Source organism: Dipodomys ordii, unplaced genomic scaffold (assembly GCF_000151885.1).
Source record: "Dipodomys ordii isolate 6190 unplaced genomic scaffold, Dord_2.0 Scaffold24, whole genome shotgun sequence".
NCBI classification, from domain to species: domain Eukaryota; kingdom Metazoa; phylum Chordata; class Mammalia; order Rodentia; family Heteromyidae; genus Dipodomys; species Dipodomys ordii.
The window spans coordinates 14,713,419-14,739,161 of record NW_012267240.1 but is presented as its reverse complement, the minus strand read 5'-3'; the positions used below and the strand labels follow the sequence as shown (position 1 = coordinate 14,739,161).

Sequence of the window (25,743 nt, the reverse complement as noted above, 5' to 3'; positions counted from 1 at the left end):
TAAAATTTCTGGGTCCAAGTACATGATTTAAAGTTTTGCAACATACTTCTAAAATGCTATCACCTTGCCAGAGAAAAAAGTTGTATGTCACATAGCAGTGTACGAGAATGTTTATCTCTTATTACCCTTCCAGCACTGAATATTGCTTTAAAAAATATTTTCATGTTTCTCATGGTTATACATTGCTTATTTTTATGTTGATTTGTAGTTTTTTTCATTACTAGTGAGATTTCTCCCCTCCTATCCCATTGCTTTTTAAAGGTATTTCCTCCCTGTGAGTTTATATATGTGTATTGCCCATATTTCCATCCAGAGAGTTCATCTTTTGAAAAAAATGACTTATAAGTCTTCTTTAATATTATGTTCTTACTAATATTTTGTTGTAAGTATTAACTTTAAGTTATCTTCTCAATCAACAACAGTGGGCATTGCTCTTCCTCCTGTAATTTCCATCAACTCTAAAACTGATTTAAAAACATTCAGGCACCTGTAAAAATTCTATCATCTGTAGATCCATGTGGATGCGTGGCACCTGGCGATTCATCTTCCCATGGGTAATATACTGGCAGGAAGTTGTCCAGAAACAAGAAGCCAAAACTCAAGAGTCTGTTGGAATGGAAAGTTTATATTCTAATGAATCCAGGGCTTTTTTTTCTTGAGTTCTGATTCTAGCTTTTAATATGTCCTGGTGGGTCTTGGTCTGGGGGAAAAATGACAAAAGCTAATGCAGAGGAGAGAGGTGGATCTCGCTTCTACCATCCACTGAGAGTACTTTTCTTCACACATCTTTTGTTGTGAGATATCCAGGTGTTGGTATCTCTGATCACAAAGCCTGTGCTTGGATTTATCTCCACTTCCATATATATATATATATATATATATATATATATATATATATATATATATATCACTGTTGTTGAGAAAGGAGGGTTGCCTGGCACAGATGTGAAACAACTGGTTGTTTAATGACTCTGAAGAGGAAGCTTCCACACTGGGTGTGGTATAGATTTTGTGCAACATTTATACAACTTCTTTGGCATCAAAATCCCTTGGAAGAAGGCTTTGATAGAAGCAGATTTTCTGCAGTGACAAAAAACATACTTGAAGGTTTTTTTTTTCCCTCTCTCTGTCTCTCGTTTCCTAGCTCCTGTCTACACGCCACTGGCAGGAGTCACCATCCCTTCAGCGAAGGATTGCTGCCTTCCAAAATCCTTTGGCAGAATCTCCAAGAGATTTGTTTTTCTGTTCCTTCTTATTTTAGAAACAGTCTTAAAAAATAAAAAAAGAAAAGAAAAAGCTGACAAACTGATGTGAGAAAAAAATGATTTAATTTCACTTTTTTTTTCACAGAAACTTTCAGAGTTTATCACTGACCAATAAAATTGGATAATATTACATTTTTGGGGAGGGGTGAACAAGTAAACAAACATGTGCATACCCCATGATTACATTATTTTTTTATTGTTATTAAGTAATTATACAAAGAAGTTATAATTCCATAAGTCAGGTTATGAGTACAATGTTTCTTGGTCAATGTTATCCCTTGCTTTGTTAAGTTTTTCTTTATTCTAATCAAGAAGCAACATGTGCTACAAACTGAAGACTTTATTAAAATCATTTGTAAGTTAAATGAACTTAATAGCTTAGTGGTGGAGGAAGACTTGTTAATAAGGCAAAATAATGAGTTATGTGAATAAACAGGAAAAAATGAAAAGTGTTAACTGTGACATTTCAGCGGTTACATGATTTTAATTATTCTTTTGATAATAAGCAGATTTGTGATGTGTATTGAAGGGACTAAAACCTGGGCCCACTATGGAATTTGCAGTTGAATTAGAGCTTTGTTTCTTGCCTTTGGCAATTTTCTGGAAACAAATGGAAGTGGTTTTAAGACAGTGTAAAAAATCTACCACCTACCAAAATAATTTCAAAGGCAAGGTGGTAAACATGTGAGTGTATGTGAGAGAGAAGAAAAGGTAAAGAAAAAAACATAAAACTACACACATTGTATTTATTTGTGAGACAGAGAAATGAACAAACAAAAAAAGGACCCAAGAGTGAACCAGGCCCAAGCCAGCTCCTCATTTGTTCTTGGCTGCCAAAGGCTTCCTGCTGATCTTCTTGGATTTGTCATTGTTCTTCTTTGGGGGTTCTGGGTTCGCCTGCATGTGTCTGCCGTAGAGGCTGAAAAAAAGAGGGCAACATGAGATCTGTTTTCCTAACACAAGTTTCTACTGGTAAAGCTTTAAACAATAGTCTCCAGAAATACTCAGTAAGGCACAGAAAGTTAAGAGATCACCTATTTTCACCAGGTTGAATACAGTATGAAAGAATTAAAAATTACCCTACATATAATACTTGTACAACACAAGCCATGACACTCAATCATTGACGCTTTTTGGGCAGGGTGTGAACACAGCACCGGCAATGATCTTCAGGACTGTTGTACTGCTTAGGAAGCTGGTCCACACAGAAGTTTCCAAGTCTATGAGTCTGCAAGTCAACCACGACAAAAGTTGGGTTGAAGTAAAGAGACAGAGTGTCCCTTTCATGAAAAGTGAGTATTATGCTTGGCAGGAAACCCGGTGGGGGGGGGGGCGGGAGCTAGTGGCTGGTTAATGTGACAAAGAGCAATGGTGTCCGAGCTGGTGCTGGCTGCATATGCATGATTGATAGCATGGGGTTGGCTATCACCCATCAATGTCATATTAATAAGTACTGTTGATTAAATGTTGACAAAGTGTCCTACAATTACAGTGGATGGTATTCACTGCAGAGCAAGGCTGACTCTATGGCAGAGAGAAGTTAACGAAGCAGCAGCTAGTAATTAATCTATACTTTATGAGTGATTTTGATTAAATGAAATTAAAAGCAGCCCTAGAATAAATACAGGTCAGTCTTAAATCCCCAGTGTCCTAGGGGAGTTCTGAGTTCTCTGCATCCCTCCAGAGGAAAGGCTCGATCTCATTATGCCGGTTATACCTGCCTTGTATCGATGGAACAAGAGTCTGTACCGTATTCAAGGTACCTCTAGTTCTAGTATCCAGCTGAAGAATCTTGCCTATCCTTTCAGATAGTTAGTTTATTGTTGCAGTGCTGAGGATCAAACTCAGGGCCTTGTATATGCGAGGCAAGCACTCTAATCTTGAGTTACACCCCAGTCCCCACCTTCTATTCTTGACAGTGTCATTCTGTGGCCACATCTATGGCATGTGGATGCTTACATGTTGGCTAACTAACTGGGAGAAGACCAGGCATGTGGGAAACTATCGGATGACATGATTAGAGAATGGTGGACTCTGGTATTTTGTTGGGTCATACTATATTGAGTCTTCTCCAGAATCTGCCAAGATCCCCGTAGGGGCCAGATGAGGAGTTTCTACCAGCTGTGACTGGAATAAAGTTCTCTGCCTTTCTGTAGATGGGAATGCAGACTTTGCAGCTAGCAAAAGATGGAGCTCTGGGGGCAGATAATGAACACTCAGCCAGGGGTCAGGAATCCTTTGCTGGAAAAAGGGAGGGCCACCCTCTTGTGTTAAGAAGGTACCATGTAGCTGGACAGATAACATGAGAGTCTGCACATGGGCCTTCAAACTCTGGAGCAATTAGGAGTGTCAAGAATCTCTGCTAACGTAATAGAGAAAGCGGCTTAATGCTACCCTGCCTAACACTGCCTTCCCTGCAGCCACAGGACAGACTCCACTTTCCCCTGAAGGGCCTGCTGCTCATGAAGCACATCCTTAGACCTACAGAAGTTCCCTTCCTCCAAGCTTTATAAAGGGTCATAGATGCCAGAGACTAGGTAATGGACACTTCTGGAGGATCAAGATCCAAAGCTAGGCTGGGTAAAAGGCAATGCCTTATCTGAAAAACAAACTAAAGCCAAAAGACTTGGGGGTTGTTGCTCAATGGTAGAGTACCTGCCTAGCAAGCACAGGACCTTGAGTTCAACCCCTAGTACCACACACACACACACACACACACACACACACACACACACACACACACACACACACACAAAATACATACCCCAAACCAAAATAAAACAATAACAACCACCAAAAACTATATTGGCTTCTACAGAGAGGAAAGTCAATACATCAGTGCAACTTTACCTCTGCTGTTGTGGTCAGTTCCTGTCCTAATGCTGTCCCTGTCCTAATCTGTGCGGCCTGTACCCTAGCATACTGTTTTTACTCAAGGCATGGACCTCCATGCTGGAGGCCTTTCACCTGGTACCAGGAACAGGACTGATGCAGTCCTGTGCATGGACAGGCAATTCATACAGACTTGGGGTCCTCTTACAGCCTTGTGCATCTTTCCTCTGCTTTCTAGCCCCATGTCTCACAAAAGGAAAAGAATTACAGTAGACTCTTGGTGGTGGTACCTATATAGTTCCAAGGAGATTGACACAGGACACAGGAGTGCACAGGGTTCAGTACGGTACTGTGGATGCTTGGTTCATTTTCTTTTTATTGTTTTAGAACATTTTCTTTAAATAGCTGTGCAAAGGAGCTTCAATTTACCATATGAGTTCATGAGTACCATGCATCTTGATCAGTGTCAGCTCTTCCATCACTCTCCCTTTATCCCCATAAGATGGCCTGACTTCCACTAAAACATGCTGCCTTTCAACAGATCTCCAAGTTTTACTTTTTCACCTCCATTAAGCATATTCACTTTAACCTTGCTGGCAGGGAGGAGGTATTATTTGCTTTTGATGAGGCAGATTTTCACAAAATTAAAAGCAGGGAAGAACCCAGCAGATCACACAACAATTTAAACACACTCATGGCAACGTATGTCTACATCAGCTAAGCTGCATAAGGTATGCACAGGAATGGTAAGTTTTGTTTTTGACTTTCTTCTGGTATTTTTTTTTTTTTTGGTCAGTCATGGGGCTTGAACTCTGGGCTTGCGCACTGTCCCTGTGTTCTTCAACTCAAGGCAAGTGCTCCACTGCTTGAGCCACAGCGCCACTTCCAGTTTTCTAGTGGTTTATTGGAGATAAGAGTCTCACAGACTTTCTTGCCTGGGCTGGCTTTGAACCATGATCCTCAGATCTCAGCCTCCTGAGTAGCTAAGATTACAGGCGTGAGTGAGCCACCAACGCCCGGCTTCTTCTGGTCTTTTAAGCTTTATGACTTCTTTTGCCTACACTTAGTCAATGTGGTTATAAATCTACAAGTAAACACACTGGGTGGTAAGCAAGGAGTTATTACAAATAAATGAACTGAAGTATAATAGACTCAATGGATAGTGCAAATGGCATAATTCTTTAAAAAGACCAAGTCAAAGCCCAACAAAGTAAGTACCAGGAAATGGGTACCTGCAAGAGGGGAGGGGAGGGCCAAAAGGAGAGGGATGGAAGAATGAAGGAGCAGGGAGAAGAATGCAGGCAAGAATTCCTATATACCACAAAACTGAGAAATATAAGGGAAGGGGCGGGTAGAAGGGGGGTGAAGACATGGAAGAGATGACCCAGACCAAGAAGCATTGTACACATGGATTGCTTTGTTAAATTGCCAACAAGATCAATATACAACCTAAAATGAAGGAAAGTGAGGGAAGGGATGGGTTGGGAGGAGTGGGTGAGATTGCTGACAGGGGTGACAATGACCAAGAGGCACCATATTCATAAACTACTTCGGTGAGTGGCAACTCCTCTGAACAACTACTTAAATAAAAATATTCATAAAAACTAATAAATCTGAGAATAAGGGGGATTAATAGAGAGCACATAGTAGATGATGTATATTTTATATATTGTTATATATTATATAATGTCTATATGTATCATATATATCATATATAGCAGAGGATACATGATAGATGCCCACTGTCCTATCAGACACAATTAAACCTGAAGGGTTATAAACATCCATCGTCCTCCCATCTGTGGAAACTTTGAAACACTTGGGTGCTTGGAAAGAGGTTTGGGACAATAATGAGAGCTGATAGTCAGGGGAAGAGAAATAGGTCTGACATGACATCTTCTGTGTGTCAGGGTAGAACCAAAGCAGGCCAGGAGGTCTGTCCAGAGAGGTAGAGGCTCAGCTGACCTGGCAGTATAAATCCAAGAACGAGGGTTTCAGAAAGGTTTCCGAAAGCTGCATGGTGCTCAGTGGGGTGTTCCTTTGAAGGAATGTTCTGATGTTTCAGCTCCTGACTTTTATACTCAGGTCCCACTGTGTGTGCCTGGACCTCGTGTTGCTACAGAACAAGCTTTTCCAAGGAGCCATATGGAAGGCTGCAGGCCTGGGTGTTTCCATTCTGGTTTTGACACGGACTGGGTGTTAATTTGGTACAAATATCTGCAGCTCTCACCCGACTCCTGCCTGTCAGGCTTCAGCCCCTTCATCTATAAAGGAAGGATGTCATTTTCCTCCCAGAGTGCCCATGGTGACTCAATAAGCCAGGTGATGTAGAGAAATCTATTGCCAGTGAATACTTGGGGAAAAATAGGACTGGTGTGGGGTGATAGTCAAGAGTGACTAAATAAAGATAATTACATGATTGCCTTGTTTCGTTACAGTTCTTTCCTAGGACAAAGACCATGGCATTTTCTATCCATGTGAAATCCCCAAACACCTCTGGAAGAAAGGGTTTAATCCTCTTTGAAGAAAGCAACTAAGGCCGAGCTAAATGCATGGCCCCATTTCCACGGTGACTCATCGCGGAGCTGGATGACGCGACTGTGCCCTTTGGGATCTTTTCATTCCTCCAGCTGTGTGGGCAGACAACAGCGGCCTTTTTGTAGGCAGCCATTTCCACCTGGAGATGAGGCTGTGGCTGGGCAGAACAAGACGGGTTTCAGGTCCAAGTCTTGGGGGCTATCAGCAATTAGCCATGGGTCTATCTGTGACAGACAGACAATGGCTGCATCTTAATCCCTGATCCTTGTGAGCATTTGAAATGGCACATGGAAAACAGAGCTAATGTAAATATCTTCTTCCTCTCCCTCTCCTCTCTTTTCTTTTCTTCTCTTCCTCTTCCTGTACTAAAGACTCAATTTACAACTTTGCTAGACAAGTACTCTCTGATTTAAGCCATATCCCCATCCTTATGCTTTTTTTTTTTTTCAGATGAGGTTCTTCATCTGAACTGGCCTCAGATGATGATCCTCCTACTTCTGTGACTCAAGTAGCTGGAACTCCAAGTGTGCACTACTGTGTCTGACTCTCAAAAGATCCTTATAATAAAGAGGTAGAAGAACCAGAGGTAGAGAGGTGTGACAGTGGTGCTACCCAAAGTTTCTCATCGGACTCACTGGGAAGTCCCAGTGTTGAGTCAGAAGGCTGAAGACACCAGGAGAAAGTGTAGCTCAGAGCTACAAAGAACAGTCAAAGCCCTGCAGGCAAGTAATTGAGACTGGGCCTAGAGAGTACCACAGTGCTGTTCACTTGTCCAGTACATGGCTGTGGGGTGACACAGGGCAGAGGAAGATAGAGCTGGTGTGAGTTAGATGAAGAAGGTAGCAGGGGGCATAACTATACAAGACAGGTGTACTGGAAGCGTCTGCTCTCTGAAGGAATCGACAAGCAAGGCCTCTAAAATGTCAAAAGATCATAAACCACAGAAAATAAATCCGCAACGAACACAGCTCACAACCTTCCAGATCATTTCACATCTTCCTAATCACTCAACTTTCTCTTCTCTGGAAGTGCCTTTACCCTGCAGGGCTGTGGTGAGACAAGCTTCTTCTCCAGCTTGGCCTCTTTCTTCTAATCTCTTAGACCTGGGCAAACCCCCAGCACCAGTCAGATCTGGCATTCTTGTCCCGTTCCTGGGCAGCACTGGCCCTTTCTGGGAACTCTGCTCTAGTGGCACCTGCCCTGCTCTCTGGGAGCCCTGGGCATCTGCAATGCAAGTGCCTGGAGCAGAGGTCTGGCTTGGCATTCACCTCTTCCTTCCCTGCTGCCTTCTATCTTGAAGGACAGGTGGCCCTCAGACTGTCACTAACATGTTGTCGCCTGATATCCTCATTGGAAAAAGATGAAAATTCTCAGCTACTGTAGAGGGCTCAGGAAAGATTAAACTAGACATAATCCTGTCCATGTGGGCTATAGAGATATTTCAGAGGGTAGTTCTCACCTTTAATATTATTGGTTTCTTCCTATTATCTATCTCTCCGCCCATCCATCTGTCGCTCCCTCTCTCCCTCCATCCATCTAGCTATCAGTCTGAAACACTATGGAGACTATGATGGTCTCAAAGTCACCATCTTCCAGCTTCAGTCTCCTGGGTAATGAGATTACAGGTGTGCACTGCCACACCTGGCTTGCTACCTTTACTAGCTTACAAAATTCCAGGACATCAGTTATTTGGCCAGTTTCTTCCACTTCATGCAAGCTGTTACCACACCTGCCTTGTGGCCATGTGTCTTTTGGGGGTAGAGCTCCCACTGCACGGGGTCCAGCAGGCACTGCCAACCTGGCTAGGCCAACTTGAGTATGTCGTCAAAGGAAAGCTGGTTCAAGGTCACCTATGAGGTGGGCAGCCATCCCTGGGGAAAAGGCTCAACTCAGGAAGTGAAGTGGGCATTTTACTCAGTCCTAGAAACTCTTCTCTCCTCTTAAAAAAAAAAGAGAAATCTGGGGTTTGTAGAGGATAATTGGGAAATGATGAAAGAGTCAGAAAAAAGAGAGGGTGCTCTGAAGTGACAGGAAAGAAGCTAGCCTTCTCAACAGCCTCCCTGATGAACAGGCTTTGTTGGAAAGATAGTTTCAAAGGTGAGATGCCCATGGATAGTCTCAGCCGGGGTGAGGAGCGAGCCAGGCCTGATCAGGCTCACAAGTCTCCTCCACTGCCACCTCTAAAGTTCAAGGGTGAAAGTGGGTGAGGGGTTTGCCTGAGCTGCCAGCTGAAGCTGCTTTGGGGAGGACCACCTCTGGGGAGGAGCCATTGTGAAATGATTCTGCACACTGCCTGAGTGGTCACTTTAGGGATGCATTAGTAAAGCAGCTACTGACTGACCACTTTAAGTTTCATGCAACAGAACAACTATGGCTGTTGGTATCTAAGACTGCACCACAAAATGGCCTCCCTCCCCCCTCTAGCCTGCACATAGGAACCCATTCTGCAACCAGTCTATTGATTAAACACACATGCCTTTCACTGACATCCACGGTTTAATGCATAGGACCACCTTTCGTTTTGGAAAACAGATCAGTGAGCCTCATCATCATTGCATTTACTCTTGTGGGTCTGCCGCTGGAATCTCATTGCTTTACTGTAGAAGCAACCAAGGTTACTGTGGGCCAGCCAATCCCTTCTTGAAAATTTCCTCTCTCGGCTATAAGCAGTGTCCTGGTTCTTACTAGTGCTCTGGAGACCTCTTTAGTCCTTTTTATTTCTTTGGATTCTCTTCCCCAGAAAGATCCTCTCATTTTATATAGCTCCTGTGATTATCTCCAGCCATCAGCTCTCTAGGTCCCCACTCTCTTCAGCCCTTTGTCACCTGGGAGACTCAGCTATCAAACCCAACAAAGGGCAAAGGCAGACTCCTCTACCAGCTGCCACAGGTCTGGGCCTCCATGTCTCTGGGCTTCTAGGATCAGAAGAAGGTGATGTCCCTTTCGCACTGCATCTGCCTCCTCTATCCATTACCATAGGAACTGAGTTTGTAGTTGAGGTTGATATGTTTCCTCCCCAGAAATAATTTTCAGCCCAGTTGGGACCATGGGGGGGGGTGGGGAAAGTACTGGGGGGGGCGGAGAGTACTGGAAACTAGGCTAAGGGACATGTTACACTTTAGCTGAAAGGATCATGTAAATGCTTTCTGATATCTCGTGTATTCTGTTTATAGAGTGTAGTTTCTATCATCGCTTTCTGATTTTTTTTTCTTATTATGTAGCCCAAGCTACCCTTGAATGCACTATGTAGCCCATGCTAGGTTTGAACTTGTGATCCTACTGCTTTAGCCTCCCACATGCTGGGAGTGCCCAGCTTACCCATTGTTTTTTTTTCCCCCCTCTTTCCCTAATGCAGGTCATAGGCTACAACACTGATCTGTTCTTAGTCTCCCAGAAGCTGGTGCCTTGCTTCTCTCAATGTGTGCTATACCTGACTGACAGAACAATCGCACTTTGGGTCATACAAGTAAGACAGCACCTCTGCCCCCAGATGGAGGATCCTGCCTGGCACTTGGCTCAGGGCAGACACTTGGGGGCCAACTCATCCAACTGCATCTCCCGCTGGGCAGTAACAGTCATGAGGAGGGTGCAGCATGAGGAGTAGATAGATAGATCCAAGCTGAGTTCAGCAACCTATGATATGTGTATCCCTTAGTCCTATGTCTTTCCAGAGTCCTGCTACCTTTTTTTTTTTGGAGGGTGGGGGGTCAGTCCTGGGGCTGAACTCAGGGCCTGGGTGCTGTCCTTGAGTGTTTTTGCTCAAGGTTAGTGCTCTATCATTGTGAGCCATACCACCACTTCCAGTTTTGAGGTAGTTAACTGGAGATAAGAGTCTCACAGACTTTCCTGTTGAGGCTGACTTTGAATCACAGTCCTCAGATCTCCTAAGTAGCTAGGATTACAGGCATAAGCCACCAGCACCTGGCTCTCGCTATCATATTACTTAAATCACTTGTGTATCTTTTACTAAAAAATACAAAAAGGGAAGACAAGTTTATTTACAAAAAAATCAATGCTGGTATGTACATAATTTGTGTGTGTGTGTGTGAGCGCGAGCGCGTGCACGTGCGCACGCGCGTGTGCCAGTCCTGGGGCTTGAACTCAGGGCCTGGGTGCTAACCTTAAGCTGTATTTGCTCACAGCTAGGGGTCTATCCCTCCAGCTCCAGCTTTACTTGAGGCTTTTTGGTGATTATTTAGAGAAACGAGTCTCATGGACTTTTCTGCCAGGGCTGGCTTTGAATTGTGATCCTCAGATCTCAGCTTCCTAAGATTAGAGGTGTGGTACACTGGCACTTGGCTAAAGTACATTTTTTTTTTTTTTGGTGTGGTCATAGGGCTTGAACTCTGGGCCTGGGTGCTGTCACTGAGATTTTGTGCTCAAGGATAGTGCCTACCACTTTGAGTTACAGATCTACTTCCAGTTTTCTGATGGTTAATTGGAGATAAGAATTGCACAGACTTTCTTGTCCCAGCTGGCTTCAAACCTCGACCCTCTAACCTCAGTAGCTAGGATTACAGGCATGAGCCAACGGTGCCTGGCTTATGGTACATAATTTTTAAGGCACAGTAAATGCCACAATCTTTTCAGGTCCTGAAATTACTACAAATATCGCAGAGTCTGGCTCTCTTAGCTAGAGAATAACAACAAGCATAATACACCTAGCAGGCGCAATGGATGTCAGATGAGTTTGGGCTCATTATAGTAATTCCCCCAAAAAGCAAGTCCAAGTCAGTTCACGGCCTGGAATTAGCACTTCATACCAGCCACCATTTATTCAGGGTTTCGTTGTTGTTGTGATTGTTGATTTTTCAGATCTTTGTGGCCATATCCTGTAGTTGCTGCCTGGGTCCTTCCTAAAATTCAGGTATCATTTGCATTTTGAGACCTAGAGGCCTTTCACAGCATCTCCTCTAGATCTCATGATTACTTTCCATCAGCTCTTGGATGATAAGGTAAAGTGATTCTAGCCTCTCAGCTGACTGCCTTGATGACAAAACAATGATTACTTCTGAGGTCACACACGCATGGTTCACTGACACAGCAAGACAGAGCAGCAGGTTCTATTATTCTTGTTTTCTAAATGAGGAAATCAACACCTGTGCCACTTTAGGCCTTGGTGGAAGCCAAAGCAATCACTCCAAAGGAGTTAAAACTTCACCAAGTTATGTTGTCTCTTATTGCCTTGTATTTCTCAGTTTGGTATTCTGCACACTAGGCAGGCACTCTACAACTTCAGCCACGCCTCCAGTACTTTTTGCTTTAGTTTTTTTTTCAGGTAAGAGTCTTATAGCTTTGTTGTCCAGGCTGGCTTTGGATTATGAAACTTCTCCAACTTCTGAAGTGAAGTCATAGGCATGCACCATCATGTTCTGCTGCCGCCTCCTCTTCCTCCTCTTCTGGTGCTAGGATTTGAACTCAAGGCCATGTGCTTGCTGAGCAGGAGTTTCTATCACTTGAGACAGGGTTTAGGATAGAGCCTCCTCTCTCTGCCTCCTAAGTAGGTGGGATTATAGGTGTAAGCCACTGTGCCAGCTTTTTGTTGTGTTTTCTTAATAAGAGTACCATTTTTCCTGAGAGTATGGAGTATAGACTTCACTTCTTTTGTATTCTGTATATGCACGGCACTATGAGAAACACATTGTGTGCCATGTAAATATTGTGTTTCTGGATGCCAGGTATATGAGAGGTGCAATCTGCCGTTCTGAAGTCATTTGCTCATGTCATATGCCTCCCTACTGTTGTTTTGGGTGTTTCTATGGAAAGTCCTTATATACACCACAAAGTGAACCAATTTTAAAACCTAAGTGCATGGCCAGCAAAAAATAATGGAGAGAAATAATGCTGCTTATCATCTTATGGTAGGATGCTAAATATAACATCTCTACAAATAAGTCTGTGGACAGGGTGTGAAGCCTAGATTACTAAGAAGCATTTGCAATATCTTTATTTGTCTTATCTAGTAGCTATGAGGGACTGGGGACAGAACCTCAGCCTGAAAAATGCTGAGTCTTAAAGAAAAAAAGAAAGTAACTGTTATCCTAATCCTATGAGAAATCTCATTAATTCAAAAGGCAATGATTTTTTTTTTGAGAGATGCTCTATGCAAAGTCATTCACAGTCACATGGGCCATTCCATTGTCTCCATTAGAACTCACTGGTCTCCAGTCCCAATGCAGCATAAAAAGAAAATACGTGCTAATTGCCAAAAACGAATTGTGCAGAGATCGAACCTTCAAAAAATACCATGTAGAAGAGAAGACAGGTTTCAAAACATCCTACATGTACCACACTATCTGCCCCACTGGAGGGGAGAAATGAGGATTGCTGGTTGAACAAAACTAACAACATCATGCACAAAAGATGCTCATTAAAGTTCATCATCCTGTCTACTCTAATGATGCTTTTACTTCATAAAAATTCCCCAAGCAGTCGCAAGGATATCGGCAAGGTCTTTGGTTATGTATCAGAGGTCCGGACTGTCACAGGCGAGCATGCGGTTCAGGAGGTACACTCCCCTGGGAGGGAGCAAATCCAGCTTTCACGGGAAACATGCAGAGAAAAATCAATAACCGTAACTTGCTTCTCTGCTTAAGCATTTAAGAAAATAGGTAATCCTTTTAAATTAAACTGCAGAGTGCTAAATGTAGCCATTTTTAGAATAAACTCAAAGGCAAAAGGAAATAAGTCCAAGAGCACTGGGGTTTCCCAATGAACTTCTTTTCTGATAGTGGCTCCATACCTAGATTGGATTTTCTTGTCTTCATAAAAGAATTATTTTATTACTTGGTATCTGTAGAGATTCAAAAAGAGTATGAATGAAGTGCCAAGGGGGGAGGGGAGGGCTCATGCCTATAATCCTAGCTACTCAAGAGGCTGAGATCTGAGGATTGTGGTTCAAAGCCAGCCTGGGCAGAAAAAAAGAGTTCTGTGAGAACTCTTATTTACAATTAACCACCAAAAAGCTAGAAGTGGAGCTGTAGCTCACATAGTACAGCACCATTCTTGAATAAAAAAGGTTAAGAGCAGTGCTCCAGCCCTGAATTCAAAGTCCAATTCTGGTACACAAATGCACACACACAAACATACACACACACACATGCACACAAGATACCTACTGTATATGTTTTTCTGGGTTTGTAATACATACACAGTTATACAAACTGACTCATAAACATAACATAGAAAACAAGAAATTATTTTTATGGGTAATTTATTCTTTCTAAAATTATTCTCAAACCCACTACTATGAAAAGAATTACTTAAGCTTTCAAAAGCTAAGTGATCGTTTCCCAATAGGCCTCATAACATTGGTGCTAACATGACATTTCATATGTATTTCACTATGTTTTACCAATAGAAAATCAAACAAGGAGGTTATACAGTTGGGAATGACTGAGGCAGCACTCAAAAACTTGAATATAAAGGAAGTAAGATTGCATCCAACCAAATGGCGAAATCAACACAAAACAGACCAAGGCAGAAACATGACGTCACCTGAATACCACTGGCATAACTCCCAGGCCTAAGGCACCTTTGTAACCAGTCCAACGTACTGACTGGCAGAAGAGCGGCGGTCCACAAATGTCTACAGTTGGGTAAATGAAGGCAGTGAGCACCCATTCTCCTTCATGGAAAGGTACTGGTGACCAGCCAGCCATGAGAGCTGTGTACACCCAGGCAGAACAACGTAATGTCTCAACAAGGAAGCAGACATACCTAGAAAGGTGATAGTCCTAAGCTGCTAACCCTGCCTACATAGTCCAGTCTCTAGCCAGTGCCCACCATTATCCTGTTCTCCTTTCTGTTTCCCACTCCTAGCCCCTGCTATTCCTTCTGCCTGGAATATTCTTGATGTTTGCCTGAGATGCATACTACCATCATCCTCATTTCAGAGGGGAGGAAACTGACATAGACAGCATAAATCCTGGGATGAGAATGTAGCCCTTGGACTTCAGAGTCAGAATGTCACCTCATGTCACTGTCACATGGCTGATGGCCCAGCCCAACCCTGTCACCCTGGCTAAGCTAACTGGTTCACGCACAAGCAAGTGATTCACAGCAGACAATGAGAGAAACAGGCCTAGGGTGTTAGCTCAAACAGGTAGAGAAGAAAAGTGTTTTCTGTGCTGTTTGACTTGAGTGAAGAATGATATGAGCCCCCACTGCAGACACCCCCAAGTTGGCCTGCTGTGATCAGAGCCTACCTAGGATAGAAACCAGCCCAGACAGAGCAGAACTAAAAGAACAAGAGAGAATGGATCTATTAACATGGCTTGTTCCATAGATCATGACATGCATGCCAGAAGTCCACTGTACAATGGGATTATTTTTAGTATACAATCATCAAATAATGCCTTCTTCCTCTTTGGCTTTGGGTTCCTTGTAATCAAAGGGATGCCAAGTACAGACGAACATGCCATTATTCTGGTCTGCTTCAAATGGGAATGTTCCAGTGAGGACTTTGTCTACGCTGTCTTTGACATTAACTTCCTTCTCATTGTGTATCACTGTAGATATTCTACTTGATTACTGTTGTCTGATGCCTAGAGTGCAGAAATCTGTCCATCTGGTTCAGGGCCCTCTGTGTGTGCCACTGGTGTTCAGTGAACAGTAGCTGACTCACTGAATGAAAGCATGTGTTACTGTACTTACTAGGATATATTGGAAGTAAAACCAACTTGTAAAATGGCTTCCTCGGTGGATCATGAATGTCTCTGAAATGTGAGACTACATTTAAATTGTTTTTCTTGCTCTAGCTCTAGTACCTGGCTTATGACAGTCACTAATAAATATGGATGAGTAATGGATGCAATGAATTAGCCAGGGAACATTTCTTAATGTCTTCAATGACTAGCCATCAGCTTTCTATTTAGAGTTGTCCAGTGAAAAGCCATGTGCTGGGTTGGCTAAGGCAAGTCTCCTGGACTTAGACCAGAAGTTACTTTCTGTCATGGAATTCTGGCTCTTATATCAGTTAGGTGTTTTCTCTGGTGTGCTGTGGGATTCCTGAGGCGAAAGGTAGAGGCAACGTGGAACATGTGGTAATAATGGGACCATGAGGCCTTTTGAGTTGTGTAGTCTCCCAGGAGACATGTAAAGATTCCCTTTCTCACTCATGGGATAAGTGGTTCCCAGTAAATTCCTTTGTGGTATAGCATGAGCTTTTGCTGAAAATGAACCATAGCTAATGCTAGTAAGAATGAATTGAAGATAGTAGCTGCTGGTGAAAGAATTCAGTTGAAATGAGCACTATCCTTTTGATAAATCACAGATAAGAATTGAATTTTTCATATCATTGGAGGACTAGAGTCTCTGTGGTCATACAATTTTCCTTCATGAGCAACTCAGGGATGTTCTTAACTTAGTGTCACAATAGCAAATTCGTGAAGTGCTCACTACATATTAATGTTCTAAATGGGAATCTTCTACAGCATTTTCTACATTACCTCCTTTAAGTCTTAAGCAATATCCCACAAATGAGACCATGCAGGTCTACATGCGTTCTGTTGCTCTTAGATGGCGTCACGTAATTATGAATGCAAATATGTAAAAGAGAAGACTTTACTTTCTCTCTTTTGTTTGTAAGACAAGGACAAATGATATAAAGAGTACTGCTATTTCTACTACCATCACTATACTGCTTTTCCTCCCTTCTTTTTCATTTTTGTGGCTAACTATATAGGCTCTCTCCTCTTGGGAATATCTATCCCATGGTGATTTGACCATAGTGGGTGACACATATTCAAATCAACAGAAAGCTGGACATCTCATTAGACAGAAGCATAGGTCTGTAGGTATCAGAACACTGAATTGAGACTTACATGGTATTAGGGTTAACCCACTATGTTGCCCTATTTTCCTTAAATATAAAATGGTCTGGTCAGTGTCTTAGGCCCCTCTCACTTGACAGCAGGTGCCATATATTCATGAAGGACTTTATCCTACTACACTCAGAACCCACTGAAACACATCACTATGTATAAGGGCTTCTGGTTCAAGTTGAATGTCTGAATAGAAATTACATATTTGAACTATGAAACCTGTACTAACACTTCAGTTACATTAAACTACTTGAACCCTGACCAAAACTTGTGGGACTCACATATCTAAGGCTAATTCTGGTTGGTTGGTGGCATGGTGCCTGAGATCTTAGCATTGTATTATTTTCCCTTCCTCTACTGTCCAAGGATTTCCAGTGACATGAATGACATACCACTGTCAACCAGAACAAGGATTTTAAAAAGTCAACACTAGATTCCAAAACAACCTTAGAAATTGAAGTTACCTACAACACACATGGCGTTTCAGCCACAAGGCTCTCATGATAGACTTTGGGATAAAGCAGTGATAGGCACCTGGAACTTGTGCCATTTCCCTAGCACAACCAGGATACTTTCCATGCGTTGGCAGATGAAGTGGCTTGTGCTTTTCCTCATTCCTTTTTGGTATAATGGCCAATGACACCGAGATCAGCAGCAGGAAACAAGCTCAGCTCTTGGTGGGAAAGGGGATATGCTGACATTCACAAAGAAACAAAGAGGTATTTGAAGACAAGTCACGGACTATGGCAGGAACAATCGAGAAGACATCCAGGCCTGGGAGTGTGGCTGAAGTGATGGAGAGCCTGCCCAGCAAAGACAAGGCTCTGAGTCCAAAATTTCAGTAGTGTAATGATGAAACAAAACCAAACAAAACGAGTTTATGAGGCGATGTCCATGACAGTTGTATCGCTGAATTCGTAGATCCTACCCTCCTTTTTGCTTCTATATTTGGAGTTTTATGAAAAAAAATATATACCCTAAAAAGGAATGGAGAGTTTAAGGTTTTAAAAAATATACACCTTCAGCCTTGATATTTTAAGTCAGAGTTTTAACAGTCTCAGAAAAAATGCATGGTCTGCAAATACAAAAAAAAAGTTAAAAAAAAAAGACTAGGATGTGTGTGGTTTGGGCTTGATGTGAAATAAGATTAGTAAGACAATTTCAGCACCCACCAGGAACCTGGGAAAGGACCCTGGAATGCAGGGAGAAGTGGACCTTGCTCTCTGGCCTGAGTTTCCCTGTTAGATGCCTGCCTCTATCAGGCAAAACTGTAGTTGTGGGTGGGGAAGGAAGATCTGAAGCTTGTCACAACAGCCCCTTGCATCCAAGAACCTCAAGTGTTTCATGAAAGACTCTCACCCACCAAACACCCCTGGAAGGTGTTAGAATATTCTAAATGCAGATGGTGAAGGAGAGGTGAGAGTTAAAGTGTGAGCTGGAGATGCCAGAGGAGTAGGGTATCTGGGAAGCTCCTCCCCTACCCACGATGACGACACCAGGGATGGGAGATCCCAGAGCAAGCACAGTATGCTAGTGACTCAAACATCTGTCACTACTTCCAACTGGCCTGGAGCGAGGAAGGGCTACGGGACTAACTTCAGGTGGCCACGCGCTGGGACATCTCCTTCATGAAAGACAGAAGGTGCTTTGATGACTTAAGGCTCAAGAATTAAATCTGTGGGTTACAATTCCCATTCCATCCCAGTGTTTTCTCCACAAAACAGGACTATTCCAGAATCCTCTTCTGTTATTTCTGAGATAAGTAATGACCTGTTTCTCAAAGCTACATATCTTCTTTCCCTGAAGCAAGATAGTTCCTCACCCTCTGGCCTCTTGGTATTCCTTCGTTTGATTTGTATCTCCCGAATCACTGAGGGCTGCCATCTTCAGCTCCAGCTAATACTGACAGAGAGCCATCTCTTAGGGGTACAGTGGCATCAAGTTGACTTTTAAAATATACAATACGCTACGCTTATCTGACTTGTAATACTGGTTTGAAGTAAAGGTTTTACAGAGGTTTACAGAGTTGGGAAAAGAGGAGGAGAAGGAAAGAGATAGTCTAGGGACAGACACACAGAGACATGCAAAGAGAGAGATAGTGAGAGGCTATGAATGAGTGTGAGAATCATTCTTATTATCAGCATCTGTGCAGAGGTTAAATTGTTAGAAGGTATTCTGAAACTCACCTACAATTCTTGGCATGTGGGCAACCTGAGACAAGTTACCTAACATCTCTGAGAGTTCTTTAGCATCTGTAAAGCAGGATCAATGACAACATGCAATAAGCAATATGCAACTCTTAGGATTGTCATGAGGATGAATTAACATTAAGTGCAGATTTCCTAGCAGACACCAAACAGGTGCTCCATAAGTCAAGTCTGCTGAACACTGGCCCTACCACTGTGGTTGTCCATCCTCAACTTAAGTGAAAGCTACAGAATTGCAAAATGCCGTATGGTTGTCTGCTCAACGTTTTACACAAAACACAGTTCCTTTCCAAAGAGATTTTTTTTTAAAGCTGAATTATGTATGCTTAAGGAAAATAGCAAATGGCAGAGAACATATGGAGGGGACTGTGGGTATAAAACTACCAGCAAGTTTTGCCACTTTCTGAGCCTGATCTTCACTGAGGATAACATATAACCCTGCTAGTGCATGCTGAAGGTAATTAGGAAGAGTTCTAGGAAGGTTTGCATTCACATGCTCTGTCCATGGTTCTGAACGGGCAAGTCACCAGTACTAATTGCAAAAAAATGAATAAGGGGATTGAATACATTTTCAGTCTCTCTCTTGCTCCGGCCTTCCCATTCACAGGCTAAGCTGTTCTGGAATCTATTCAGGTGGGAACCGCATTACGTAAGAGTCAATAATCTTTATGGTAACTCTGCAGTGAAAGTGTCATTTGTTGTAATGAACACTGATCATAAGTTAAGCCCCTAGCTACTCTCTCTCTGTTATTTTTCATTACTCTGTTCCTTGCTCTGTTATATTTCAGGAGTACTGAGGGAATTCATCCAACTATGTTCGCGACTCAGCTCTTCGTTACTCAGATTAGATTTTGCTAAGATGCAATGGAGTAATTTGCAAACACACAGATTCTTAAGGAGATGCATCAGACGCTGCTTGTGCGTTCTCCTCTGCTGATGCCAGCAGGCAAGCTCCCTCCTTCTCTTTTCCCCTGCTTATTTGTCCCCTTAATTAGCTATTTTCCTCTCTATTTATTTTCCAGTCCATTCACAGTATGGTTCTTCAGGCCCAAATCTGAGAGAGTATTAGCAACGCATTTCTGAGTATCTTTTTTTTCCCCCAGCAGTAATAACTCTTTTGTTCAATTCAACACCCAGAATAATGTTTCCAAAATCATCATCGCTTCTCCCACAAGTCTCCCTTGCAAGCACCACTCTGCTTACATTACAGTAACCCCCCCCCCCCCGCCACTGGCTGCTTTAAAGGACACTAACTCCAAAAGGCATACCAGTGAGGGGAAAGCTGGGATGCTTCCTTTTTTTTTTCTTTTTAAAAAACCAATATGAAAAATTCATTTAGCATGCTGTATATGAAGCATGAGAGTGGAATTTCCATATGTCTCTGTGCTTTGTGCTATTGGAACCACTTATAAGAAGGCTGTGTGTCCCCAGGGAGACCACGTCACCGTCACAGCTTCGCAGTCACTAGCCATCACAAAAGCATAAAGAACTCGTGGCAATGGACCTCTACCCAGAAACACCAGTGGGATTTATGTCTCTCACTGGGCACAGGGCTTCAACTCACCCACATCTGACACTGGCCATGGTGTACTTATGAATAATGTAAAGTAAGGATAAAAATACAGCACTTCTGGGCATCAAGTGTCTGAGCTTCTCCACCCTGGGTACCTTTTAGGGACAGACTTGGCTGGGAATGTTTCTTACAAGGGCCATACAGCTAAATGAACTGAAATGTACTGAGGCAGGATGCTGAGGAAGTCAGCCTCTGGGCCTGCGATTTCCTCTTGCGATACATCATAAACTGTGAAGAAACGTTCATTAAGATCTCTGCAGCTCTTTAAAAACAACCTGTTCCCGTCCCCACTCCTCCCCAAGAAATGACCTAGTGCCTTAGAGAGGGCGGATAGCTATCTACTGATGAGTGGGGAGATCATGTGTTCAATCCACACCAGGGTATATTCTTAGGAAATCTGGCGAGGCAGGGAAAAACGAATGTTTGATTCTGAGGTCCTTGCAGGAAAGGTGGGCACACAATCAAGGCCAGAAAATAAATGAGTTCAAGATAAGGGTAAGGAAAGCAGTTCTGGTGATGCGGGGGTAAATTAAGTGCATCCTGACATTAAGGACCAAAAGTACAAAAATGTGGCTGGGTGTGATAGTTTATGCTTGTAATCGCAGCTACTTGGAAGATGGAGATAGGGGACTGAAGTTTGAGGCTGGTCCAGACAACAGGTAGTGACACCTACCGAAAAACAAGTTAGGTGTGGGGGTTCACACCTGTGATCCAAGCTATTTGGAAGGCAGAATTAAGAAGATTGTGGTTTGAAGGCTGGCTTGTAAAAAGTTAACATGAGACCACACTAAATCCAAAAGGACGGGAGAACATAGATCAAATGGTAGAACTCTTACCTAGAAAGGGCAAGACCCTAAATTCAATCTCTACTCACATAAAAAGGTGTACACACACACACACACACACACACACACACACACACACACACACACACACACACAGAGTAAACTAGGCACGGTTAACCAAATTGAGCCTCTCATGTATATATATGGGAAATCTACCTGTAACCAAACAGCAGGGTTATGAGGATTAATACCAGGTATTTAGAACTTGATTTCTTCTTCTTCTGGAGCATAATGCTTACAATAATTATTGAAACAGTCTAACTCAAGACACATCTGTTTATTAGGAAGTACTAAGAAATTAAAAATGAATTGCAAGACCTACATGGAGGGATGTTCAGATAAAAACAACACCCCTGAGATAACACTCAAGATAGTTTCAAAACTGTCCGATGCATCCTGCCAGCATGCATATATCTGCCTGGCGTGTGTAACAGAGCGTGCCATGTTTTCACCCCACAGTCTTGTCAACTTGGTTCCATTATGAGGCTTCCCTAGGGTAAGAGTTGATGGCAACAAAGTCCACTATCAGTTTCCCTTCTGACAGGGGCAGGAGTAATTGCTGTGACAAGACTCAGCCAATCTAGACATGGCTCGTGTTTCTTGAACCCTTCTTTTGGTAAGTAAGGCTTTATCTCATCCCAGAGGCATGCGTATCAAACAGAAGCTGGGGGATACAGTGCTTGTCTAGTATGTATAAATGAGGTCCTGGGGCTGTGGCTTTGCACTTGATACCTAGTACTGAAAAAACCAATACCAACAAAACAAGTTAATAAAGACTGTATTTTGCTTGGATACCTTCAGAGAAATATGTTGGGAAGTAGTAGGTCAGCCCTTGTCCCAGAGAAAATAGCAAAGCAATTCTGAAGGACTGCTGAGCCTAGACATACGGTCACATATGCATTTAGAGCTACACAGACTAGGAACACTTCTTAGCTGGATCTGTAGAGTGAAAGAAACCTTGAGAGTAACATTGGTCCTATCTTCTTTCATCTTAAACTTAAAATGTCCGTTCTTAAAAGAATGTGGCTCACGCCTGTAATCCCAGCTATTCAAGAGGCGGAAGCCCAGAAGATCAAGGGTTGAATCCAACTTCAAGATCTATCCAAAAAATAACCAGTCAAAAAGAAGTTGGGTTGGGGACATGACCAAGGTGACCAAGCAAGGTAAGACTGAGGCCCTGAGTTCAAGCGCCATACTAAAGGAGAGGGAGGAGAAACAGAAGTTTATTACAACCCAGTGAGAATTTCAGAAAAGGGTTAAAATAAAACTGTTAGAAGTTTCCTCATGCAATGTAACTTCTATTAGTAGTCTAGTATTTTTTTTCAACTTTTCATCCAAGTAACTTTAAAAAAGAAACATAGTGAACATCACAGTATATTGATAGGCTTACTGCATTATAGACCCCATTTAACAGACACCATTCACATAGGCGAGTCTTGAATGTAAATCAGCGCTCTGTGAGAACAGATGTGAGAAAGCACAAGTTCAATAGCTGAGTCGGAGGACAGGAAGATACATCAGAATCAGCTCTAGATCATGGTGGCGCAGAGAGAGCCTCATCTTCATCAGCCTATAGAAGACCAGCCATTCTGGGCCATGACATTCCAGTCTCAAGGATAAGGACCTTGGACTAGGCGCTGTTTTGGAATCTTTTTTTTTTTTTTTTGGTCGGTCATGGGGCTTGAACTCCGGGCCTGAGCGCTGTCCCTTAGCTTTTCACTTCAAGGCTAGAATTCTACCACTTGAGCCACAGTTTTCTAGTGGTTTATTGGAGATAAGAGTTTTATGGGTTTTCCTGCCCGGGCTGGCTTTAAACCATGATCCTCAGATCTCAGGCTCCTGAGTAGCTAAAATGACAGGTGTGAGCCGCCAGCACCCGGTTTTGGATGATTTAAGGAAACAATACTCAAGAAACTTTGTGATAGTGCATAGAGACTCTCTAGACTCAGCCCCCATGTAAAAGCCCTGGGGTATCCAGGCAGGGAGTTTAACAAAACTGCAAATCTGCAGAGAGAACTCAACAAACCAAGTATGTAGGTATGAAATGAAGGGAAAAAAATTGCACATGAGATTATAAATCACATTAAAAAAAAGAACCCTATGCGATCATGAACGCTTTCTGTAACACAGAGTTACACACACACACATACACACAAAGAACATTACAACTTAATCTTCATAGAATCCTCCTTCACTGGCTAGGGATGGAGAAAACTAGAATTCAATGGCTATTAACTTATCAAGAGACTTAAGAGGGCAGGGATGTCACAGGGATTTTGAGGTACTTCTTATTAAGCCTCTTGCTTAACGTTATGAACAAGCCTAGCCATCACGGCAGGTACACACTATTTACACTGTCTCCCCTTAACCACGTCTCAAGATCAAGATGCCCAGCCCCTGGCAGCAGGCTGTATGCACAAGGACCAGCAGTGTTAGCACACCCCACATCAGTGAGGACCCCCAGCACGGAGGAGCCACAGTAGTGATATTGTTGCTTTCCTTTCTGGTCCCATAAATCTGATTTCTCCCTCCACCTGTCCATCACTCTTCACTCATTAGAAATCTCACCAATCCTTCTCAGAGCCCAGCTCCAGCTCTAGTCACTTTGGCTATTTCCCGCCCCCCCACCCCAATTCCTCCTTGGAAATCACACTTCTCAAATTGCTGGATGCTCTCCATTGTGTGCACTGGGGCTTGTTCCTGCAGCTCAGGGGGAGGGGAGGGAGCGATCTGTGTAGTTTGAAAATCTCCCTCTCCTGCAGTGACACACTTCTCGTAAGCTGAGAGGATGCTCTGGCTTGCTGTCTGAGATACCGGCTCTCAGTGCACACGCCTCAATTAGGTGACTGTCCTGAAGGCAGAGACAGTATCCTATAAATCTCTGTCCGCGTAGGCTGGGCCCCTACACACAAAGTATACTTACCAGATAATTGCTCATGGGCTGATTGATTAAAAGAGCCTCAGACTCCCTCCCTCCAAGAGTTCATAAGAAGAAATAGACCACGAAGCCGAAAGATACAGCTGGCTTCCTAATTAATATTAGTCACTTGGCAGTTCTTAATTAAAAACTCGAAAATAAAGACCCACCTCTCTACCATGCCAAGCGGGTATCACCTTCATTAGTATTGGAGTGATGGAACCACAACTTCATTTTTATCCACTTTTCTCTGCCCTGCCAGATGGGAACGTTAGCTACATGGTATTTATTAATATAATAAACAAAGACAAGTGCAGAATCTGGGAGAAATTCAGGCAGTTAGTCCTTTATACTCTTTCAACACAAGCTTCCCAGAAAACTTCTATCTTGTGAGAGAGAGAGAGAAAGACAGACAGAGAGAGGAGGAGGAAACTGGGCATAGATTCTCTTCATCACCAACATTAATGACATACTGTCCCCTAGGATTTATGCCTTAAATTTCCTCACTTCTCATGATAACCATGCAATTTCAAGGCTTATCTGTCCTATTTCTGGTTCCTGAATAGCTGGCATTACAGGTATACAACCTCATATTTGGCTTGTTTGGGAGACAGGGCCTCATTAATTTTTCCTGAGCTGGACTCAAACCCTGACCCTCCTGTCTCTGCCTCCAGAAGAATGGCTAAGAGTTGCAAGCATTTACCACCACATCTAGCTAAGAGTGCTTTCTTCTTCTATGTCCTAGAATGGGCACCCCTGAGAGACCACCTCCCACCATCAATGTCTTGGCATAACCCTGTTCTCTACTCTCAAAAGTGTCATTTGGCCAACAGATTGTTTTGGTCACTTTACTTATCAGGTAATGAGGGAGACATCAAGGGAAATGAAGCCGAAGTGGATGAATAGAACCAACAAAGTACATACAACTTCTCTTGTCAGGGCTCAGTCCAGCCCTCAAAAGTTGGTGCAAGAGCTGGAGCTTTGAAGTCATCAGTGTGAACCCCAGGTTTGCTTCTCATAGGCTGAGAACTTGCGGAAGGGACTTGGATTAAGCTTTCTGATTTGCGAAAAGGGATTGCAGGCGCACACCTGCACACAGGTTGGGGAGCACGAGGTACCAATGCAAAGCACTGGGCATGGGGCTGGCAAGCCGTGAGTGCTCAGCACATTTTACTCCTTCCTTTTCTCTTAAACAGTCACAATTCCATGCCATGATCCTCAGAGCCCCTGGGCTCTCCCAGGCAAGGCTGGCTTGTCTGGGTGCACCCGGATGATCTGAACAGTGCATTCAAGGTAGACCAGGACCCGAATCCCAACTCCACTCCTTTGGTGCATTAACAGCTGCCTTTGAACAATAGGTGCAAACCATTTCTGGGCCATCTCATCTATAGAATGGCTGTATTCCCTTGTAGACTTTCTGGAACTCTCTAGGGCCATCTGTGGTTATTCCCATGAGGAAGTGGATGGATTTTACTGGGTCGAAGTCTTGGAGGCTAGATGTCTCTCAGCAACACAGCAAACCTGCAGCATGGTGGGTGCTCTTCCATCTGGGTGTCACAGGTAGGTGACAATCTTGCCTGTCCTCACTTGGTACTCCTGGAATCTCAATCTGTTTTGCATGTGAACACAAAGCACTTTCTGCCAACCTCAATATTCCTGAGATGCAACTGTGTGAAACTCAAAGGGGAGACTGCAAAATGTTGTTGGGTTTTTGCTTTTGGAGACTGATTAAGAAGTTTTGT

At 43.1% G+C, this 25,743-nt stretch overlaps 1 protein-coding gene across 1 annotated transcript in view; it reads right to left on the bottom strand.

Annotated features, from left to right (window-relative positions):
* Window positions 1-1,311: 1,311 nt before the first annotated feature.
* Window positions 1,312-25,743, bottom strand: part of Rsu1 (Ras suppressor protein 1) — a 164,527-nt gene continuing 140,095 nt past the window's right edge. The window contains exon 9 of the mRNA XM_013014768.1: window positions 1,312-2,184. Within this exon, the coding sequence (XP_012870222.1) occupies window positions 2,082-2,184 (103 nt within the window). The 3' untranslated portion in view covers window positions 1,312-2,081. The remainder of the gene's footprint in view (window positions 2,185-25,743) is intronic.